The following is a 20,411-nucleotide window of genomic DNA, read 5'->3' as shown; positions in this document are numbered from 1 at the left end:
ATTAGTTCGTGAAAAGTAGTAAAGATATTCTACAATAAGAGCCATTTTTTTCCCGTTTTTCTATTGAAAGTCTGTAAGGTGGACATATTTATTTATCAATAATTTTTATGTAAGAAGTTGCGGTCAAAAGAAATCTTTTAATTAATTTACACATAAGAGTTAACTATGGAATAAATATATTAAACATAAACATACCTACTCAGGTCACCGAAGCTGATTATGACTTATCATTAGACATTCATTTAAAACAAGAATAGAGCAAGTATGCGGTTTATGTGTTATATTATTTTGATTCGTAGCATAGGTGAATAATTGTTGATGGTGTTACAATAACTTACAAAAAATAAAAAAAATATGATTTTTAAAATTCTCATTATTTACAATATTCTGTAGTTTGATTTAAAAATATTAACTAAGTCAAAGGAGCATGCACTTTACGTCAAATCACACGCCTTTTTAATTTTACTAACAGCGTTTTGAGCAACCTTCAGTCCGTTTAAATAGTTCACATATTATTAACTGTAAAAATTACTGTACTTTGATTCATTAATTTTTATATACATGTGTTGCTATAAATTTAGACTATTTATAACGAATGCAATAGCAATAAAAACGATTAGCTCGATTATTTTCTTGGAATTTTTCCTGTTGTAGTGATCGTTACGCATAGTGTTATAATTTTACATGGTGATAATATGTCACTATGTCTTCCTTTTTTAGACAAAATGGGAACTCCAAAACGAAAGCGTTAATGTTTGTATAATAAAACGGTGAAAAGATATTTCATTTTATTACACAGTTCTAATAATTTTCGTGTTTTAAGAGATACTATGCAGCAGGAATATTTTCATAGTGCTATTTAATACATAAAGGCACAGGAATACACGTTTATTATCACTTTTTTTTATCATTAATTGTAGCAGTTTTTCATTTTGAATGTTAAGTACATTTTTCGTGATATAAAAAATACAACTTTTGCTAAACCTTTTTGCTGATTTTTCGTACACATGTTAATGGCTCACATAGTAAATATTTCTTATTGCACAATTGGAGCAGTGTAAACAACGAATAATTAAAAATAGGGTGAACATAATGCAAATACCTTTCCATGCACATATGTAATTTTTTTTTTAATTGTAACAAAATAGTACTCAATTTATTCGCATACATAACCCTATTACTCACGCTTATCTACTTTATAATAACGCAATATATATTAATTAGCATAAATAGCACCAATTTAACATTTGTATTGCTACAAAATCAAATAAAATATACTGCTATTTATAATGTGGCCAAAAAATTTATATGGACCGATTTTATATGCACAAAGGCAGAGTATCCCTTTAATTAATTATTACATAACCAAAAATTATTCACATTAAAAAAAAAATGTATTATATATATATTCTAAATTTTTCAAATCATTATATTTATTTTTTTCACCTTTTTTCTCATTCAAATATTTAACAAAGATGCATTATCAAATTCGGAAATCTTGTAAAAGTGTGTTCAGCCAAAAATGTAGAATTTATTCAACAAAATGAGGTCAATATCGATATATATCAAAAGCTATATTTTTACACTATTACATCTTAAATGGTAAATAATACTCATCGCTACGTTAATATCTTTTATCCAAACTTGTGCAATAAGCTAATATGCTATTGCCCAATGCTCATTATCCATATTCGTAATACCAAAGTTCATAGTGATTTTTACCAAATTGCTAAAATTGTGGATTCTTCATTACATACACATTTCTTAAACCGATAACTAGTTATATAAACATGTATACATTGTTCATATTATATCGTTAATAAAAATGTTACACTGTAATGTTATATTCATTTATTGCACATATAAATTATTAAAAGGATACATTTCCTTACAAAATTAATTAAGTTTTCTTAAAAAATAATTTTTCAGTTTTAACGAACTTTAAATGCTTAAAATAATTCGAATAAAAAATAAATTTTCAATATACAAGTAGTACCATCTTTTTTATTCATAAAATATATTTCTAACCTTTTGTTACCAGAACTCCATTTGTCTTTTTCACTTTAGTCAAAAATATACAATAATAGTATCTCAAAATGAATATATAAATTTTCCCGTATTTGCCGCACAAACAATATAAGCATAGTTACATATCTCGGATCCCTTGTATTTACAAAGAAAACATATTCGATAAGCTTCTTAACAAATCAGTCATATGCGTATTTTATTACAACATTTGAAAAGCATATACATGTGATTTATTAAATATTTAATTTTAATCAATTTTTGTGATATTTATATGTATGAAATATATATACTTCTTCCTTTTTTTGTGCATTATTTAAATAATTGCACCTCGTTACATTTCCATTTCATAGTAAGTCACATAAGAATAAATAATTATCAATGTAAAACTAAACATTAGATAGCACAGCATCTGTTATTATAATAATTATGACACAGAACCAGCTATGCTATTTATATGCAACATAAGCCAAAAAGGTTAATAATTTCTTGATTATTGTAAATCATTTTTCAGAGTGCACTATGCATCAGTGAATACATTTTCATATAATATACATTATGTCATTTCCATAGTTACTTTTTTTTTTGAACATATTTTTCATTATTCAAAATGATATTTAATTAAAAAATCTATTAAAATAATATACTTACATATCTAATATAATTTTCCTATTTACCTTACATGATAATGCTTAATAATTCTTCCTAAATTCTTAGTTCATCCAAGCGTGCAACTATTCTTTAAATTCATTTCATTCCTGTTTATCATATAATGTAATGTATAAATGTTCGTAATAACCATGGATGTTGTATATATAATTAATGAAATAAAAAAAAATAACGCTTTGGGGTGTACATTAGTGTTGTAATTAACTTCCTTAGTCAGACATTCAAAATTTTTATCACTAATAATAAATTATATCTAATATTCGTATTAATCCTTTTTAATGCACTACCAGAAACGCTAAAGAACTAGCAAAGCAAAAAATTGAACTGCACAATTCAATAAATTGAACGGAACGCAATAAAAATAATAACCCCGCAAAATTATAACGCTCACTGAAGATAGAAATAATAAGCATAATCCGGCAAATCAGTGTAAAACTTTTTATTATATATATAACAAATATTAGCATATTTATATCAAAATTATAGCAAAAAATAAATGCAAATGAGCAAAAAAAGCGTACAAATGGAAATTAATTTTTTTAAAAGGAATAAATAACACTTTTTAAAGGTACTCTTCCTTATATTCATACTTATTGCATTAAATTGGCTATAAAAATTAATTTTGCCATTTTCCAGTATTATTACTTTAAATACTTTCATATTATATGCTTAACATCAAGAAATATCATGGACCATGATAAACCGAACGAATTTTCCTAGGATTCCTCCTAGAATTTTTTTTGTGACCTTAATAATTCTGTACCTATTTAGTAGAACATTCATTGAAAACTATAATTTTTTCTATATACACTATAAGTCGTATAATATTATATGGTGTAGTTTTTGCAAAATAGTAAAACCATAAGATCATTATTAACGTATGTGTATATCTTTTTATAAATATATCCATGTTATTTCTTTTCCGTTGTTTTAAGGTATATAAAAAAAAATAGTAAAACGGTTTTGTCAGAACATGTTATAAATCACTCCTTTATTGATGTCTTTTATTGGTGGTCACTTTTAACTTTTTATAATTTTAAAATTAAAAAAAAAAATTATCCATTATTTGTGCATGTAATAAATATATTAAAGGATAAATAATATAAAACGAAAAAGCGCTCACTAAACATTAGTAGGCTAAAGAAAAAAACATTAGTTTATTTAAAACACTTGTTAATTTCTTAAAAAATTATGATTTCAAATCATATGTATAGAATTTTATAAGAACATACAATACATGTGTATCTAATGAGTTATTATACTGATTAAAATTTTACAGGATAATAATTTTCTATATAGCACTATAAATACAAGTTTTTCCTTTTTTCTACATTCTGGTTTCAGTGAAACTATTGCTATAGTTATATTTAAAAAGAAAAAAAAATGATTATTAATATATATTTTTAATATAATATATATATTTGCAGAACAAACGAATCTATTATATTTAAATATGAATATAATAATTATACTACAAAAAAATACATAAAATGGCTCAATAATTTCTAGTTTTCTAATAAAAAATAACATTTAATATAATGTTTTTAACTTTTTCATATTTAATTGTATTAATTTTTAGAATTTGTTCAAATTTTTATAAAATGAAAAATAGTATAGTAAACAGAGTAAAACATTCTAGCTCTCACATGTTAAAATGTGGGAACAATGGAGAGGTCAACCTTAACATTATAATGTGTATATGTTTATCAAATAGTAATATTAAAATTGAAAATTTTGTGAAATAATAATATATCAAATACAGAATGATTGTTTTTTGACAATTATTATAATTACATTCAGTTATATATTATTACACATAAAATATAATAATATCATATAACTAAACATTACACCAAAAAAATTTGTATAATTGTTATGAAAAAATTAACTAATCATGCTACTATAAAACGAAATAGCAATATATTTTTAAAACGAATGTATTGTTTTGTAAATTTAGAAAACTAAAATGTACACATGATATTAAAATTTCCCAACCAATCTGTAAATTTCAAAAGCATTTTTCTATTTCTTTATGACATTATAAATTGGAAATATATCTACCAGCACGTTATTATGTTTCTTATTATAATTACACCCAATATTTGATAATATATGTATGATGCTACCTGTTATCCTATCAAGTACGTTGATAAGCTATTTGTATTCGCCTTCTTCCAGTATTAGTACGCCGAATGTCTAAATCGTTCTCAGGAAGGTCTATTTCGTATTCTTGAAAATTTCTATAAACTTCCTTTCCTTTTTTGCTATTCCTCCTACGTAACCATATTCCAAAGGGGGTAAACTGGTAAAAAAATGAAAAATATAAAATGTATACAATATAATTTTTTATATTTCTGAACCATAATTTTACAGTAAAAGTGCATAACCTGTTAATTTACATTTTTATGCGTTTTAAAACGTCATTTATTTTTACTTTATATAAAATGAAAAATAAATAAAACGCTCCCATGAGCATAAAAAGAGGAACTGTGGCACTATAGAAAAAATCACCTTTTACTATATCAAATAGATTTTTCAATTCATTAGTTTTGTCAACATTACGTACGGGTGATAATTGCCTACTTTGGTGAACATTATGTGCAGTTGATATTTTCGATGACTTTTCTGATATTTTCGTTAATAACTTAGAATATCTATCAAAGGTTGCTAATTCAAATACTTTCTCTTTGTCTTTCGATGACGATTTTACGTCACAATGAAATTTAGATAAGAGATCATAAGGATTATATTTTTTATTACATTTAAAGAAATCTGGACAGTAATCATCCTTTATAGGAGGATCATCATCAGTACCTTCCTTAACAGTGTCATCCTTATGAAAATATGTACAACATGCCCCTATATGTTTTTCATATAACTGACCAATATAATTAAGGTAGTCACAATATGACTTATAATTCTCATTATCAGGATTAGTTATATTATTAATATTATCAAAATTCATAAAATAACCGTGTAAGTATTTTTTCTCTTTCCATAAATCCAAATTTAAATTAATTTCATAATAACAACCTACTTTGGAATTCTTATTATTAAGTTTATATCCCAAATGAAGTAGTTTTGTGATAGCTGGTATTCCAGAAATATATTCCGGTTTATTTTTAATTGTATCCCAAAGTTTATCGTATATCCAGTAAGTGAAATATGAACAAGAAATATTTTCATCAGCTGCTAATTTTGTTTCATTTAATTTTTTCAAATTTTTAGCAACTTTTTTGCATAAATCTATGAACAATGGATACCCATTTTTAAATTCTTTAATTTCGTCACATTTTATATCGGTGTTAGATGTGTTATCTGTGTTTTCATCTAGTTCATTATATATTTTAAATGAAGGTAAATCATTTATTTTACTATCCTGAAAAAAAAACAGAATACATATGTTACATTCATATTTAAATAGAAAGCTTATATGGATAATTTTACTGTGTAAATTATCAACAATGAAATATATAAATGAAATTAACAAAAACGGTAATATATTTATTTTTTGTATTTTATTATTTATTCCACTTACATTTAAAAAATTTATGTTGCTAAATAAACCTGGCGTATGTACCACGCCATGATTTGGATCATAATTTGTTGGTTGGCATAAGGTTATGTAATTTGTATCGAACACAAATTTAAGGCAATTATCTGGACATTTTTCTTCTAAGTATTCTAAAAACTCCTTATTAATTTTACTTTCAAAAGCTTCTAATTCACCGGAATATGGTGTTGATAACTTCAATCGATTAGCCTCTTTCAACTGTTTGTATAATTTAAATATTTCTTTAATATAATTACAATATTTACGTTTATTTTCTGAAGTTCCATCTACGAAAGCTTTTTTTATATTTTCAGAGGATTCTACAAAATCGTATAAGTACTTTTTATTTCTCAATACATTTATATTAAACGCTCTTTTGTTATCGAAATTTTGATAATCCAGAATATATTTATTACTAAGAAAAGACAATTGTAAGTTACGGTAAATCCAATGAATACTAAAAACATCCAATTTATTTTCAATTATTTTACTATAGAACCAATATAATAAATAATTAGTGCACAAGGTACTATTTAAATTATAATTTTTAAATTCTTCCAAAATTTTGTCCCAACATGATTTTATTCTTTCAATCGTACTATGGACATTGCTATGATTGTAACCATTAGTGACACAATTTTTATCTTTAATATGTAACTTTTCAATAAAACCATCAAAATGTTTGTAAAATTTATATAAATCTGATGATTCTAAATGTCCATCCTAAGAATAAAAATACTCAAATGCTTATTTCTATTAATTAACATTTTAGTATAAGCAAAGAATAATAAAAAAACTTATGTCAATAATATAAATATTTAATTTTGTAAAAGATGAAAATATACATTTTTCCATAATTCGAGAGCTCTCTCCAATGCATTGTCTGGAGTCCTAATGAATGAAAGTTGTAAAATATATGTATACACAAGGTGTACTTTGAAAATGCCCATATATAATGTGTTATAAATAAATATATTTGCCTTATATTCACATTAAAACATTAATACATAATTATCAACGTCAAATAATCATTAATTATATTGACATTATATTAACATGATTATATTATCAAATTTGAAAGTTATTAAATGAAAAAATCTATAAAAAACTTTTACACTATCTCACATAAAGTGTAATTTAAAATTACACCGTTTTTATCTTTTCTCTTACATTTCCATCTTTATAATAAATATATAATTTTACGTATGTTACATAGCAAAGCAAAATATTTTTCATTACAACTAAATTGAATTCATACTTATTTATATTAAACATTATTTATCAATGAGTTTTGGCATGAACTACTTTTATAAATATATTCCGTCTCTCATAATAATAATCAGTTCTTCCTTTTATAAATAGATTTTATACTTTCGGTTTTAGATGTATTCTAACTTAAGTGCTAGAATTAAAATATACTGTAGGTATAAGACCACAAAATATACTCGCTTTCCAAACAATTTAATATGAAAATACATTAAATTTACTGATAGGTATATGAAAAATGTTATTACATAATTAACATTATGAATTTTACACAAATTACTTTTCTTTCGTGCAGTATTTATATTATTTTAAAAATTGTCTCTGTAATAAGGTAACCATCTTGGCTCTTTTTTAATCAGCTAAACATTCATAAGTCTAAATTATATAAATTAAAAAATTTTTACATATGACATTCTTTCCTTTTTTCTCATATGTTATACATCACAAGAAATTGAATTATATTTATCTTAATTATTGATTGATACATGTCTCCCATGTATGTTGTAAAAACAAAATTGCAATTATTTTTGTTCCCTTTTATACTTCAGTTATAATTATTTTTTACATAATGAATTTATATATTAAGTTTCTATTACAATGATATTTACATTTAATGTGTACGTGTTATACCCTAAAGAATATCAGTATTATATTTAGATGTTTATATAGAAGTGTACAAGTGTACTCGTAATTTATAACTTTTTTTTTTATGGTATATATTTTCTCATTGCCGAAGTAACAATAGCGTTTTTACAAAAAATAATTTTTTAAAATAAACTAATTTCTGTTATTGTAATATTCTGCTATTATAATAAACATATAATATTAATATAAACGTGCTAACAGTTCCTTTCACTTATATGTTTTCCCTCTCTAGGCCATTTGATTAATTATTTATGTAGATTGATCTTTCTAAAATATTCGAATTAAGGCAGCATCCATGTTATTGGATAACTTTCATAGATGACTTAAGCATTATCATACAATAGACATGCTTTAAATTTACATGCATTTATACATAATGATAATGATTTATTCAATATTACTTTATTTTCAACAATGTATAGGTTTCAAAATGGATAATTAATCGTAAAATAAAATGCTTTCTTTTAAATTAACAATCTGTGATCTATCATTTATTCCATGCATTATACAACAACTCATTGGAGACAAAGAGAACAGGTGTAAAATATATGCAAAATTGCCATACAAAATAATTATAATTAACCATCCCGTGTAGTTATATTCTTATTACAATTTAGGGTATTTATAAATATCCAAAAGGTAATGAAGAAAAGAATTTTCAGCAATATTATAGCAAATAAATACCTCAGTTTTTTTTAATCTCACATTCTGTGCGTATATTACAAATATAAAACCTTGTAGAAGAAAGGTCAAGAAATGTTTAAAAAAGTGCAAAATAACGCAAAATTTTATTCATGAAATATAGTTATTTTAAAATAAAAAAAATTTCAACAAAATGTTAAATTAAATGAGTAAAAGCAGCTGAGCGCGTACTATAAATAAATTCAAAAGATTATATAAAAAGGGCACAAGCTGAACTAAAATTATTTAACAAATTAATTAAAAAGTTAAATGTTGAAAAAATAACACAAGTTATTAAAAAAAAATTCATCACATAAATCAGAAAAAATGTGTAAGCGTTTTTCATAAATGTGCATCTTTTTTTTTTGCTCTAATGAACGCTTGTTCCTTTGCAAAATAATATTTTAAATTTTGGAAGTATGCCTTTCGCATACATGAAATTATTTGTTAAACTTTGCATTTATTTAGCCTGTTCTGTAATATTGTCACCACATTTCAATTAATACAGCAAAGTTGTCGTTTTTTACATTTTATTTTTTACATTTGACGGATCATGCATAATTTTCATAAAAAGGATGTGATATACAACGGTTAATTTTTTAATCATCCCTGGGGAGATGATAAAACTATAGATTAAGTTTATGAAAGCATTCACTTCTCATTTCCTTTATTTAACAATATATGGCTTCAATTATAACATTACATAACGTAAAAATAATTTCTCCAAGTAAAAAGCGCACATATATTCCGGTTGTGGTACATTAAAAAATGTATAACTCATGAATACAAAACTACCAAATTAACGTCATAATAAAATAAAAGCACAATTTTCAACTGATTTGTAATTAAAATATTGATTTGTTTCATTTTATAAAAGTTAGACACATTAAAATTCTTAACAATTAAATGTGTTCAATTTATTAATGTATAACAGTGCCCTTATATTCTCAACAGTTCATGTAGAAAAAGAAATACACATTTTATTGTAATCGTGAATTCTCAAAAAGTGAAAGAATTATTCACTATTCCATAATTTTTTTTTTTATTTATAATATAAATTACTTAGCAAAACTACTATGAAATACGGTGCAATAAAAATATTTGTTTGTTGATTAACACGTTAATTTTTTATCACTCGGTAACAATGAAAATTTCCACATCAGTTTATCTTAACATTTTAACATATATCATATTTAATTTTCCTGTCATCGCGAAACAGTGATATTTTTACTATGTTATAAATATAAAAGTGTTCCATAATTTGCCTTTTCCTATCTTTTTAAGACATTCATTTTGACAATTTAAAAAATAAAAAGTTTATCTTATAATTTATCCTATTTTTTTTTTTTTTTTTTGTTCATTTTTAGTAATAATCATACACAAATATCTACATGTAATAAAAGCAAAGCCGCGGTATAAAACGTAGTGAATAGCGTAATTACATTTTTTAAAATGTGCAGAAATTTTAAGAACAGTAAAGGATACAATAAAAGCGTACAAAATAATTTAAATGGTATAAGTGAAATATAAAAAAAATTACCCATAATTGCTATTTTTAATTAAATTTAAGGTCATTCTTTTTTCGAAATGTCATATTTCACATTACAACTTTGGTATTTCATTAATGCACACTACACATTCCATATTGTGCATATAGTTAAAATTTTAACAACAATGTATAGCAGTGTAAGTTTTAAAAAATTATCAATATGCTATTAATAAAAGATTATTTTTAAACAACAACTGATAAATATTATTAGCAAAAAATGTAACTTTAATATCCAAATGCTTCTATAAAAAATATATTGCAATGAATGGATATTATTAATGAATGTCTTGTTAATATATAAGTATGTTGTTCATTAAAAGGTAATCATTTTCTATTGTAATATATATTAACATAATTTTTTAACGCGTCTAAATTGGAACTTTACAAATTAATCATTTCCTTGTAATGTTTTATTTTACAATGCATATCATTGTCTAAATTTTCTTTAAGCTTATGATATGAAAAACATCATTACTATATTATAATGCTACTATTAAATCATGAAATATAATTATAAAACATTTCCAGCATAAAATAATATATATATTTAGTTTCGTTAAGTATTAAAATATATTACATAATACTTAAATAGATAATACAACACAATTTTTCGTAAATAGATTCTTATAGAGACATAATTTATTTTATATCAGTTATTTATAATGAGTGAAGGTACAATTGTAACAGACGCAATATCATTGATGCAAACTGAAGTAAACTTTTATTTTTATTGTAAAAAAGACTCTTTGTAGAATATTACTTTATAATTTTAAATCTTTCAAAAGATAGGATAAAATTTTTGTATTAGAATAAAGAAATATTAATTTATAAACTTTAATTTTCTTTTTAATTCTTAGACTGCACATGAAACAAAATCCAAATTATATGATCTATATGGTAAGTTTGACAGTGCGCAGGAATCATCAAATTCAAATAAACTATGCGAAGTAAAAAATAATGAACTTGGTATTCAACTTCAAACAGAATCTTATTATAAAAATAAAATTACTAAACTTTGTCGTAAAATGGAATATATAATAGAAAATTTTGATAAATTATGCTCAGCATCTAGTGATCATAATTGTCAACATAGTTGTAAACCTTTTATATATTGGTTATATGGGAAAATAAATGAAGATAATTATAATATATTCTATATACAATGGATTTATAATAAATTACAGATTCTTTTGGAAAAGTTAGTTTTTGAAAATGACAAAAAATATACATTCGATAGACACTATTCAAGAGTATTTGATATGGAAGAATTGCAAAATAAGAAATTATTATATGATTTTTTTGAACATTATGATAATATAAAAATTATACTGAAACGTGAAAATAACAATGTTGAGGAATATTGTCAGTACATAAAGTATATTTTTGAGTTACACAAAAAAATTCAACAACTGTATAATTTAACATCATTTTCATCTTATAGAAACGAACTAGAGAAATTCAAAAAAAAATTTAATCAAGATGAATTAACTTTGCTTAAAAATCGTTGCAGGGATGACCATAAAAATCCCTTATTTAGGGTAGATAGTATAACCGCATATGAATTGAGTGAAAAACAAAGAAAAGTCTTGAAACACACACATGAGGTATTTATAAATATAACAATGATTAACTTAAATGAAATTAGTTGCATTTTTATAAAATAATCATGCTATCGTAGTTTATCGAAATAATTTACATAATTGTATAAGTATCATTGCAATAATTAAAAAAAATGTTTTATTGGAAACAATTTATTATCTGTATATATGTGTCTCTCTTTCTATTAATATACACACATAGTTATATATATTTTTTTTATTTTAGTATAACATTTTTGATGATTTATCTGAGTATCAAAAAATGATACAAAACAGTAAGCTCAAAACTTATTCTGTGCAAAAATGTACAAACTGTTGCAATACACTTAATAAAGAAGGTACTTCTGAAGACAATAAAATTAAAAGTTTTTGTGAAAGCTTTATAACATATACCTTGAATTTGTATAATGATAGTAAAATTAATTCTTTTGTTCGCAGTAAATATATAACATATTTAAATTATTGGTTAAACATGGAATTAAAAAAGGAGAATAAAACGGTTAAAAACTTTATGCAAATTCTTGATCAACATTTGAAAGAAGGATCTTACGAACACGTGGTTTACAATGAATTGAAGGATAAATTATTTGATATGGACAGTGATCTTTATGAAGAATTGCATATCCTGTATAATTTGTATATTAATTATAATAAATTAGATGATGCTATAAAAGAGAGGGAATTATGTAAAGAACATACTAAACAATGTGTTGATTTTTTTAATAAAGGCATTGATACATATAGTAAAACAAACACAAGTAAATTTTATAAAGAGTTGGTAAATTTTTGGATAAAATATAATAAAGTGAAAAGCAAGAGGAATGGATGCAAAGATAAAGAAATATTAGATTTGCCTTCAGTCAACTTATTAATCCCATATGCAAAGGATAAAACTTCCAAAAAAGCAACACATTCATGCCAAACTATTAAAGGGTGCAACATAAATGTATTCCCACAAAGAAATCATCTTCATGTACGGTATTATTTATTTATTAAGAACAATTTTCTAAATGATTAGGATAATATTACACAATTGAAAAAATCACGAAAGATTTCTTTCCAAGAATGATTTAAGTATATATATAATTTATTTTTTATTTTTAGGAAAATACATTAAAAATATTAACTGCTCATACTAAATATAAAAAATTGGACGATGAGAGCGTTGATGAGAATACATGTACTAAATATTGTGAAATTCCAAACCCTTTAGAAAAAAATAAAGAAGCATTTAATTTACTTTTAGCCAAACATGCTACTAACTTGGAAAAACTATCCAATATTCTAACAGACACATCTTCAGATGATCGTTGCTCATATTTGCTTTACTGGACATACGACAAAATGCTGAGCATTTTCAACAAAAGTACTGACATAAGTCAATACCATTCTATTATTAATAAACTCAATGATACAATTATTAAAATTAACACAGATTTGACATCTGATAAAACATGTCCATATCTCATTAGTAGAAATATTGATGAATGGGAAAAGGAGAAAGATATGCATGATTATTTTAAAAATCATCAAAAAATTAGTGAATGTAATAAAGCAGAGAGTGGAAATTGTAATCAGTACTGTGACTATCTCAATTATATTAATGAACTGTATATGAATTACATAAATGTCTGCTGTACGTGCTACACCAATCCTACTTCTGATTGTATAGATATGTGTCCAAACTATTTTAAATGCAAAAAAGAGTATTATCCACCCGATTTGATATCTAAATTGGGATGCCCAAACACAAATACAAACCCCACTAAAAGTGTAGATGAAGTATTCGCCGATTTAATCATCGATAGTGATGTTATAAGAAAAACGAATATGCCATATTTAGGTACTTTTACCAAATTATTATCTGATCCTTTTAATGCTATTATGCTACAAGGTATTGCATCCATTGGAGTATTTTTCATATTTTTCTTATTTTATAAAGTAAATATTTCTATTTAAAAAGTGAATTTTTTATATCAATTCTTATAATTTATTCTTTCTAAAAATTGAAAATGATAAATATATGTATCACATTTATTTCACATTTTTCCTATTCAAATCAGTTTACCCCCCTTAGATCATTGATGTATAAAAAAAAGCGAAAGAAAAACATAAATACGAACAACTCCCATGTGGAACCTCGAAAAAAATTGATTTACAACTCAGAATCATCCCCAAAAAAAGCGAAAAATGAGCGAATCAGAGTAGCATATCATTCTACAAATTAGCATTTTCCTAACTAGCACATGTAATAAAATTAAATTTAAAAAATATATATAATACAGAACGTTGATTATATTATGTTATTAAGTATGCTTTGTAATTACCATAAAAAAAAAAAAATACATTAAAAAAATATATCTCTTGTTTCAAAACTTTACTCATATTTTTTATTTTTTTGTAGCTTTAAAATAGTATATTCTCCTTGATATACATATTTTTTTTTTTTAGTACTTTTTGTTTAATAGTTACATAAAGTATGCATATATCTGTGATTTTTATTTAGATTATTCCCATTTTTATAATTAATAAAATTTTATCTCATATTAAAGCGTTTGCAAACAAATTGTCCATAATAGGCATAACTGTTAATTCTATTACATCAATAATATATTTTTACATTATTATTTAATAATCACAAGTTTATAGCTTTATAGAAGCTATAATAAATGCGAAAATAAATAGTAAGTCTCTATTACATTATACTCTCAGTAAATAATCTTACAAAAGTAGAAACTTCCTTGTAGTTATCAAAATGCAATTTCATAACAGGTCAATTTTCGCATGCACATAGTTTTTAATAAATTAACTACTTTAAATACTTGTCCATTTTAAAATATATGATATTCGGGAATATTATATAATTTTATATCTCTAGTATAATTCACTAATTATAATAATATTACATCAAGAGAGGTAATCTTCATATCACGATTGCACATTTTATTTCAGAAATTAGTGTTACGCGCACAAAATAGTTATTTATACGTATATACATTTATACAATTTAAAATGTACAATGCACGCGCAATTATCACTGTATGTATAATTAGAACGCTTTGTGAGATACCACTTATTATCTTAGAATTATAAGAATTCATTAAAGAAAAAAAAAACATACCTTTGTAACATATTAATCAATAAAATTATAGTTTATGCTCATATGGTACATTTTTTAAAGGAATACACATGTCAAAAAAAACCTTTTTTTTTTATTAAGCATGCAAAAAAAAATAAAATAAACATGTTCTTCCAACTAAAACAAAAAATTTGATGGAAAATTATTTTAAAAACTAAGGAGCAATAAATATATACACTGGTTTATTTTATTCTAATTTTCATATAAACATAGTATTTAACAAAACACCAAAATGTTTGAATTGCCCCCATAAATTTGTAATTTAAAAAAATATTTGCTCCCTGCAGAATATGTTGTCAAATTTATAGGATACAATTTTTATTATTAAAATTTTTGATTATAGTTTTCGAATTTTACAAAAATGTAGAACATTAGAAATAATTATAATTTTATACACCATGTTAAAAGAGGTACATATATAATCTAACAACTTTCCGCGTATCTAACCTTCGTAAGTTTTACATCATAATAATTGTGATATCACCAAAATTGTGACTCAGTTTTAAAACAAATAATATTGTACATAACTTTTAAATCACAAAATAAAGTATAAAATATATTCGTTGGTGTAGCATTAAAGCACTACGCATGCACAAGTATTAGCAAAATTGGAAAGTTCCTGTTTTTTAAACGGTTTTTAAGCGTTTCATGCAATTGAAATATTATCGCCCCCTTAATTTATGTATATTTTTATAAATACACAATGATTTATGAAATAGGCTATATAATTCTAAATCTCTTAGCTATTTTTCTATAGTAAATATCTGTGTCATAAATAAAATATATCCCTTTTTGATCACATATCATCATTAGAATAATTCTGATCATCCGTGAAAATATATATGCAACATTATTTTCTTTTCTGATGTGATAAAATTGTTTATCATTTTAATTTAACTTTGATGGATTATGCTTTGAACAATAGAAGCATATATTTTATTCTTATACCTATTTTCTCAATGATATTTTTATGTTTCTTAGGCAATATTATTGTTATTATGTGTGAGGAAAACATTATGCTTTAATTTGTTTTTGCTACATGGAAAATTTTGTAATTCTCTAATTGAAGAAACACAGCATTTTTAAGTTACATTGGTAATAATTATTCTTACTAACCGTACATACAAACTTTTACGTTATAATTAGGCACGAAAAATATTTTCATTTCTCGTTCTTACCCCTAAAGTTTTTATAATTATACAACTTATCGTTACCCTTTATTATATTTTATATACTAATTATGGTGATTTCGCCAAATATGTCAATATGATATAAAGGACCATTACAGTTTATTTATGTCAATATGCATTTAGGCAATATGTAGAACTTAGAGGCACTTCTACATTTTAATGTCATTTAAAGCAATTCCCTCTTTCTGGATTGTTTAAATATTATCTTTATTAATGAATTAATTATATTTCAAAATATTTTTTTATGATAAAGTTATTTCACAAAATAATTGAGTAAAACTTTATGAGATAATATATGCTTTCGCATGAGCATATAAATATCATATTTAATGTTTCACACATAATATAATTTCTCACTGAAATTATGTAAAAAAACTTCCCATGTATTACACATAACTCTGAAAATGAATCCATCGTTTATGTAAATAATTATAATACAAATATATTTACACGCATTGTTAATGAATAATACATATATTACTTCTATGAACAACACCAATCACATTAAGCATAATTGTATGAACACAACTTTCTTAATGTCCTCAAACAGAAATACAATTTTTTGTATATTTCGAAAGGTCATTTGAATTAAATTTTACCCAATTTGCAGTTCATAAAATAATCCCATGATCAATAAACGATATTACATTTAATGTAACATTTATTCCCCTGTGCATAGTCAATATATATCTTTTTTCTCCAACTATTATGTTTCTACCACGTAAACTTTGATCTTCCTCACTCTTGTTTATTTAATTATTTACTTAGAATATGTAATTACCTTTTCTCCTAATTCATTTTGTTACTATTAAATAAAGGAACATCTAACGCAGCAATTGCAGGCTTTTTAACATTATTGAGCTATATCTATGCATATTTCACATGCCGCATTAGCAAAGGGTATTACGTGGCATTATAAGCTATACGTACACGTCTTCTTGGCGCTCTTATATTTTGGGGATCCGGCTCATACATCGGTACGTCATTATAAACATAATCTGGAATGTTTGGCGTGCCTCTATTCTTTTTGCCTCTCTTCCCAGTTAACCAACTTCCGAACGGGGTAAACTAGTATAAAAAAAAAAGGCAAAAATATATACAACATAATAAATTACAAATTTCATAATAAAACAGCTCGTAAAAATTAATAAAAAATAATGACAGTAAATGTTTATATACTAAGGAATTATTTTTTACTTTATAGTACATAAAGAAAACCATAATTACTCCTAATGATAGTGTAACCATTACAGATGCACGGAACGGAAGTGTTTTTAATAATTCAGCTGTAAAAAATGAAGTACTTATAGGTTCATCTTCTACCTCAGAGATTGTTTCATTTAATTCAACTATGGTTTCATTTTTATATTCAGGTTTATTGAAATATTCACTATATTTTTTGGATTTTTCACAATATAATTTCATATGTTCTGGTAAATTATCCTTCTTACAATATTCTTCTATTTTGTTTGCATCTTTTCCTTCTTTTTCATAGGCTTCACGCCTATTTCCTGTAATTTCAGGAAACAAAGTATAAATACCTTCAGGGGTATACGTGTTAGAGCTCGTCACATTATAGTAATTGTAATCTTGACTGGAGATTAAAACGACATTTACTGGATTTTCGTTGATTTTTAACTGGTGGATTGGTCGAGTTGAATTACTATCTATTGTTTTACCTATGCGCTTCCTATCCATTAATGAGTTACTTAGGTGGGGGCGATATCCGGGTTGCTGGCATACAATTGCTGTTTGGTTAAACCTTGAATCAGTAACGTTAGCACATCTTAAATATTTAATATACATGTCAACATTTTTTGTAGAAGTCACAGAATCTTTTAGTTCACCTGTTATATGTGAATCTTCTTTTCCTATTTTATCACAAGCTTCTTTATCATTAGATTTCAATAACGATAACAGTCTACTTGGATTATACACATCATCACAACTCAAAAAATAATCAGGACAAAATGATGCACCCCAATGACAACATTTTTCTTGAACTTGGTAGTTTTTATATGCTTCACTAATAGATTTAAGGTATTTTTCAAATAAAGCCTTATTTTCCTTTTTACAGATGTCACCCTTTTTAATTTTATGATGATTTTTAAAATAATCATACAAATTTTTCTTTTCTAATAAAAATGTTAAATCTTTGAGTTCCTTATGAATAAAATTGAATTCACAACCCCTATTTCTTCCACCTTTGAAAAAACCATTTAGTTTCATAAATTCGGTAATTATATTGCTGATGTCCTTTGGATTTTCTTTATCATTATGCAGTTTCCACATTTCACCAAATATCCAATATTTGTAATTCAAACAGTTCTCCCTATATTCGTTTTCCACTTTAATGTCATTTAATGCGTTAACATTTCTTTTAATTTTATTAAAAAGACTGTCACTAATAATAGTGCTATTATGTGATACGGATTTGTATGTATCATTGAGTTGAACACCATTATCTGCAACATCGTCTAATTCTTTGTATTTTTTATAGGAATATGAATCTTGTAAACCAGTTGCATTCTATATAAAAAGAAATATGTATTATACATATAATTAATGATATAACATTTTTAAAGAAAAAATATTCTTATTCTGTTGAAAAAGTTGGAATATTCAATATAATAAACTACTAATAATTTTTTCAATAAATAATAAAAATGTACTTTTGCTAATTTGTAAAAGTCCCCGTCATCTATAGAGTTATCCATAGGGAAAAATGCGTATCGACTGATGATATAAGTGTCTACATAAAAACAGCGTAATAATCTAAATTACATATTGCATTCGTATTATACCAATTTAAAGTAATAAATATTTACGAACGAAAGCTCATTAAATTATCGTTCGTGATTAAACTATTGTGGCATTATTCATATAACAAAAAATAAACGACTTTTATTTGGGAAAAAACATAATTCAAATTAGAAATATAAAAGTGGTTTAATTTTCCAATCAGCATGGAAAACACGTATTTGGTGCAATTTTAGGTTATACTTATATGGCTGTAGAAAACAGAAAAATGAATTTTTTATTTTCCTTATATATAAGCATTAATACTTAGGATAAAATATTAGTTCACCATATATTCTTTTCTCTTAAATGTTACTGATTTATGTATTACTCCGGCTGCTTGTAAGCTTGATGAATAGTTTTATTTTGTAATAATAAATTATCACATTTTTTTGATGCCGAAATGTATACAATTTTAATTATTTCCCTTTGTTATTGTTTCTTAGGGAAAGGAAAATAAGGGTTATTTTTTTTTTTTTCCAATGATTTAACCTACTCAATATTGTTACCATAAATTTTAACTAAAATGAACGAAAATACGATTAATCATTAAACATAATATATGGTAAAAAAAGGCCATTTTATTGCAAAAAAAATATTTATTGTTGCTAAGATTTTACGAATCATTAATTGTAATTTTAATCCTCATATATTAGACGATATTTTACTGGTATAAATTTTTTTTCTTTTTTTTTTCGTTAGAATAATGTTAGAAGAACCGCTTCAAACGTTGCCTCAAAATGTACTACATTAACAAACCTGTTACGCATTGTTTGCACAATGCTTTTATTAATACCCACCAAAAAGTATATATATATATACCACGAGTTATGTTATAAATTGTTTTTTTTTAATTTCAGAAATAACCCCTTTGAAGAAAGCGCCTCCTCATATTTAACATGTAATTAAAAGATGTCATGTCGCATTGTTATTAAAGTTATATGGTACTGAATAACATACATTTTTTAATAAAAAGAATTTGTACATAACCCTTCTTTTCACTTTTCCTAGAATTACAATAATTAGAAATAACCATACTAGTGTATTTTTCATATATATTTTTTCGGATATTTTATTTACTCTATTTGATCTGTGCTGGAAAATACTAAATAATTATATTTGATTTAGGAAAAAAAGTAAGACGCCTATAAAGAACAATTCTTTATCTAACTTTAACTGTGCTTATGTGACCAATTTACTAAATGTCCCTTAATGTCAATATTACAAATGTGCGACGTTCCAATTTAATCATCTTTAATCCTTCTGACATATATTGTGGTAGAATTTTCGAAATGGA

General features: G+C 24.3%; 3 protein-coding genes across 3 annotated transcripts, besides 8 other annotated features; 1 reads left to right on the top strand and 2 right to left on the bottom strand.

The window, feature by feature from the left end:
* The first annotated feature begins 328 nt into the window (after positions 1-328).
* Positions 329-349: a microsatellite.
* A 4,562-nt stretch (positions 350-4,911) lies between these two features.
* On the bottom strand, positions 4,912-7,102 carry PVX_097540 (variable surface protein Vir24-related; the record flags this gene model as incomplete). The annotated part of the gene is made up of 3 exons (XM_001613115.1): positions 4,912-4,996; positions 5,094-6,957; positions 7,045-7,102. 3 exons carry the CDS (start codon positions 7,100-7,102, stop codon positions 4,912-4,914), a joined length of 2,007 nt encoding a protein of 668 aa, XP_001613165.1.
* Positions 6,100-6,127: a microsatellite.
* Positions 6,224-6,267: a microsatellite.
* Positions 6,268-6,298: a microsatellite.
* Positions 6,568-6,680: a microsatellite.
* Positions 7,103-11,567: 4,465 nt separating the features above from the next.
* Positions 11,568-11,633: a microsatellite.
* Positions 11,634-12,248: 615 nt separating this feature from the next.
* PVX_097542 (hypothetical protein) lies at positions 12,249-14,214 on the top strand (the record flags this gene model as incomplete). Its single annotated transcript, XM_001613116.1, has 3 exons — positions 12,249-12,959; positions 13,091-13,897; positions 14,050-14,214. 3 exons carry the CDS (start codon positions 12,249-12,251, stop codon positions 14,212-14,214), a joined length of 1,683 nt encoding a protein of 560 aa, XP_001613166.1.
* A 534-nt stretch (positions 14,215-14,748) lies between these two features.
* Positions 14,749-14,774: a microsatellite.
* A 2,246-nt stretch (positions 14,775-17,020) lies between these two features.
* Positions 17,021-17,072: a microsatellite.
* A 261-nt stretch (positions 17,073-17,333) lies between these two features.
* On the bottom strand, positions 17,334-18,789 carry PVX_097545 (variable surface protein Vir12-related; the record flags this gene model as incomplete). The annotated part of the gene is made up of 3 exons (XM_001613117.1): positions 17,334-17,383; positions 17,431-18,719; positions 18,773-18,789. The coding sequence occupies 3 exons, from the start codon at positions 18,787-18,789 to the stop codon at positions 17,334-17,336; spliced, it is 1,356 nt and encodes a 451-aa protein (XP_001613167.1).
* Between the last annotated feature and the right edge of the window lie 1,622 nt (positions 18,790-20,411).

The sequence above is a fragment of the Plasmodium vivax genome, chromosome 10, assembly GCF_000002415.2.
Source record: "Plasmodium vivax chromosome 10, whole genome shotgun sequence".
Taxonomy (NCBI): Eukaryota; Apicomplexa; class Aconoidasida; order Haemosporida; family Plasmodiidae; genus Plasmodium; species Plasmodium vivax.
This window is presented reverse-complemented; position numbering and strand designations above follow the sequence as displayed.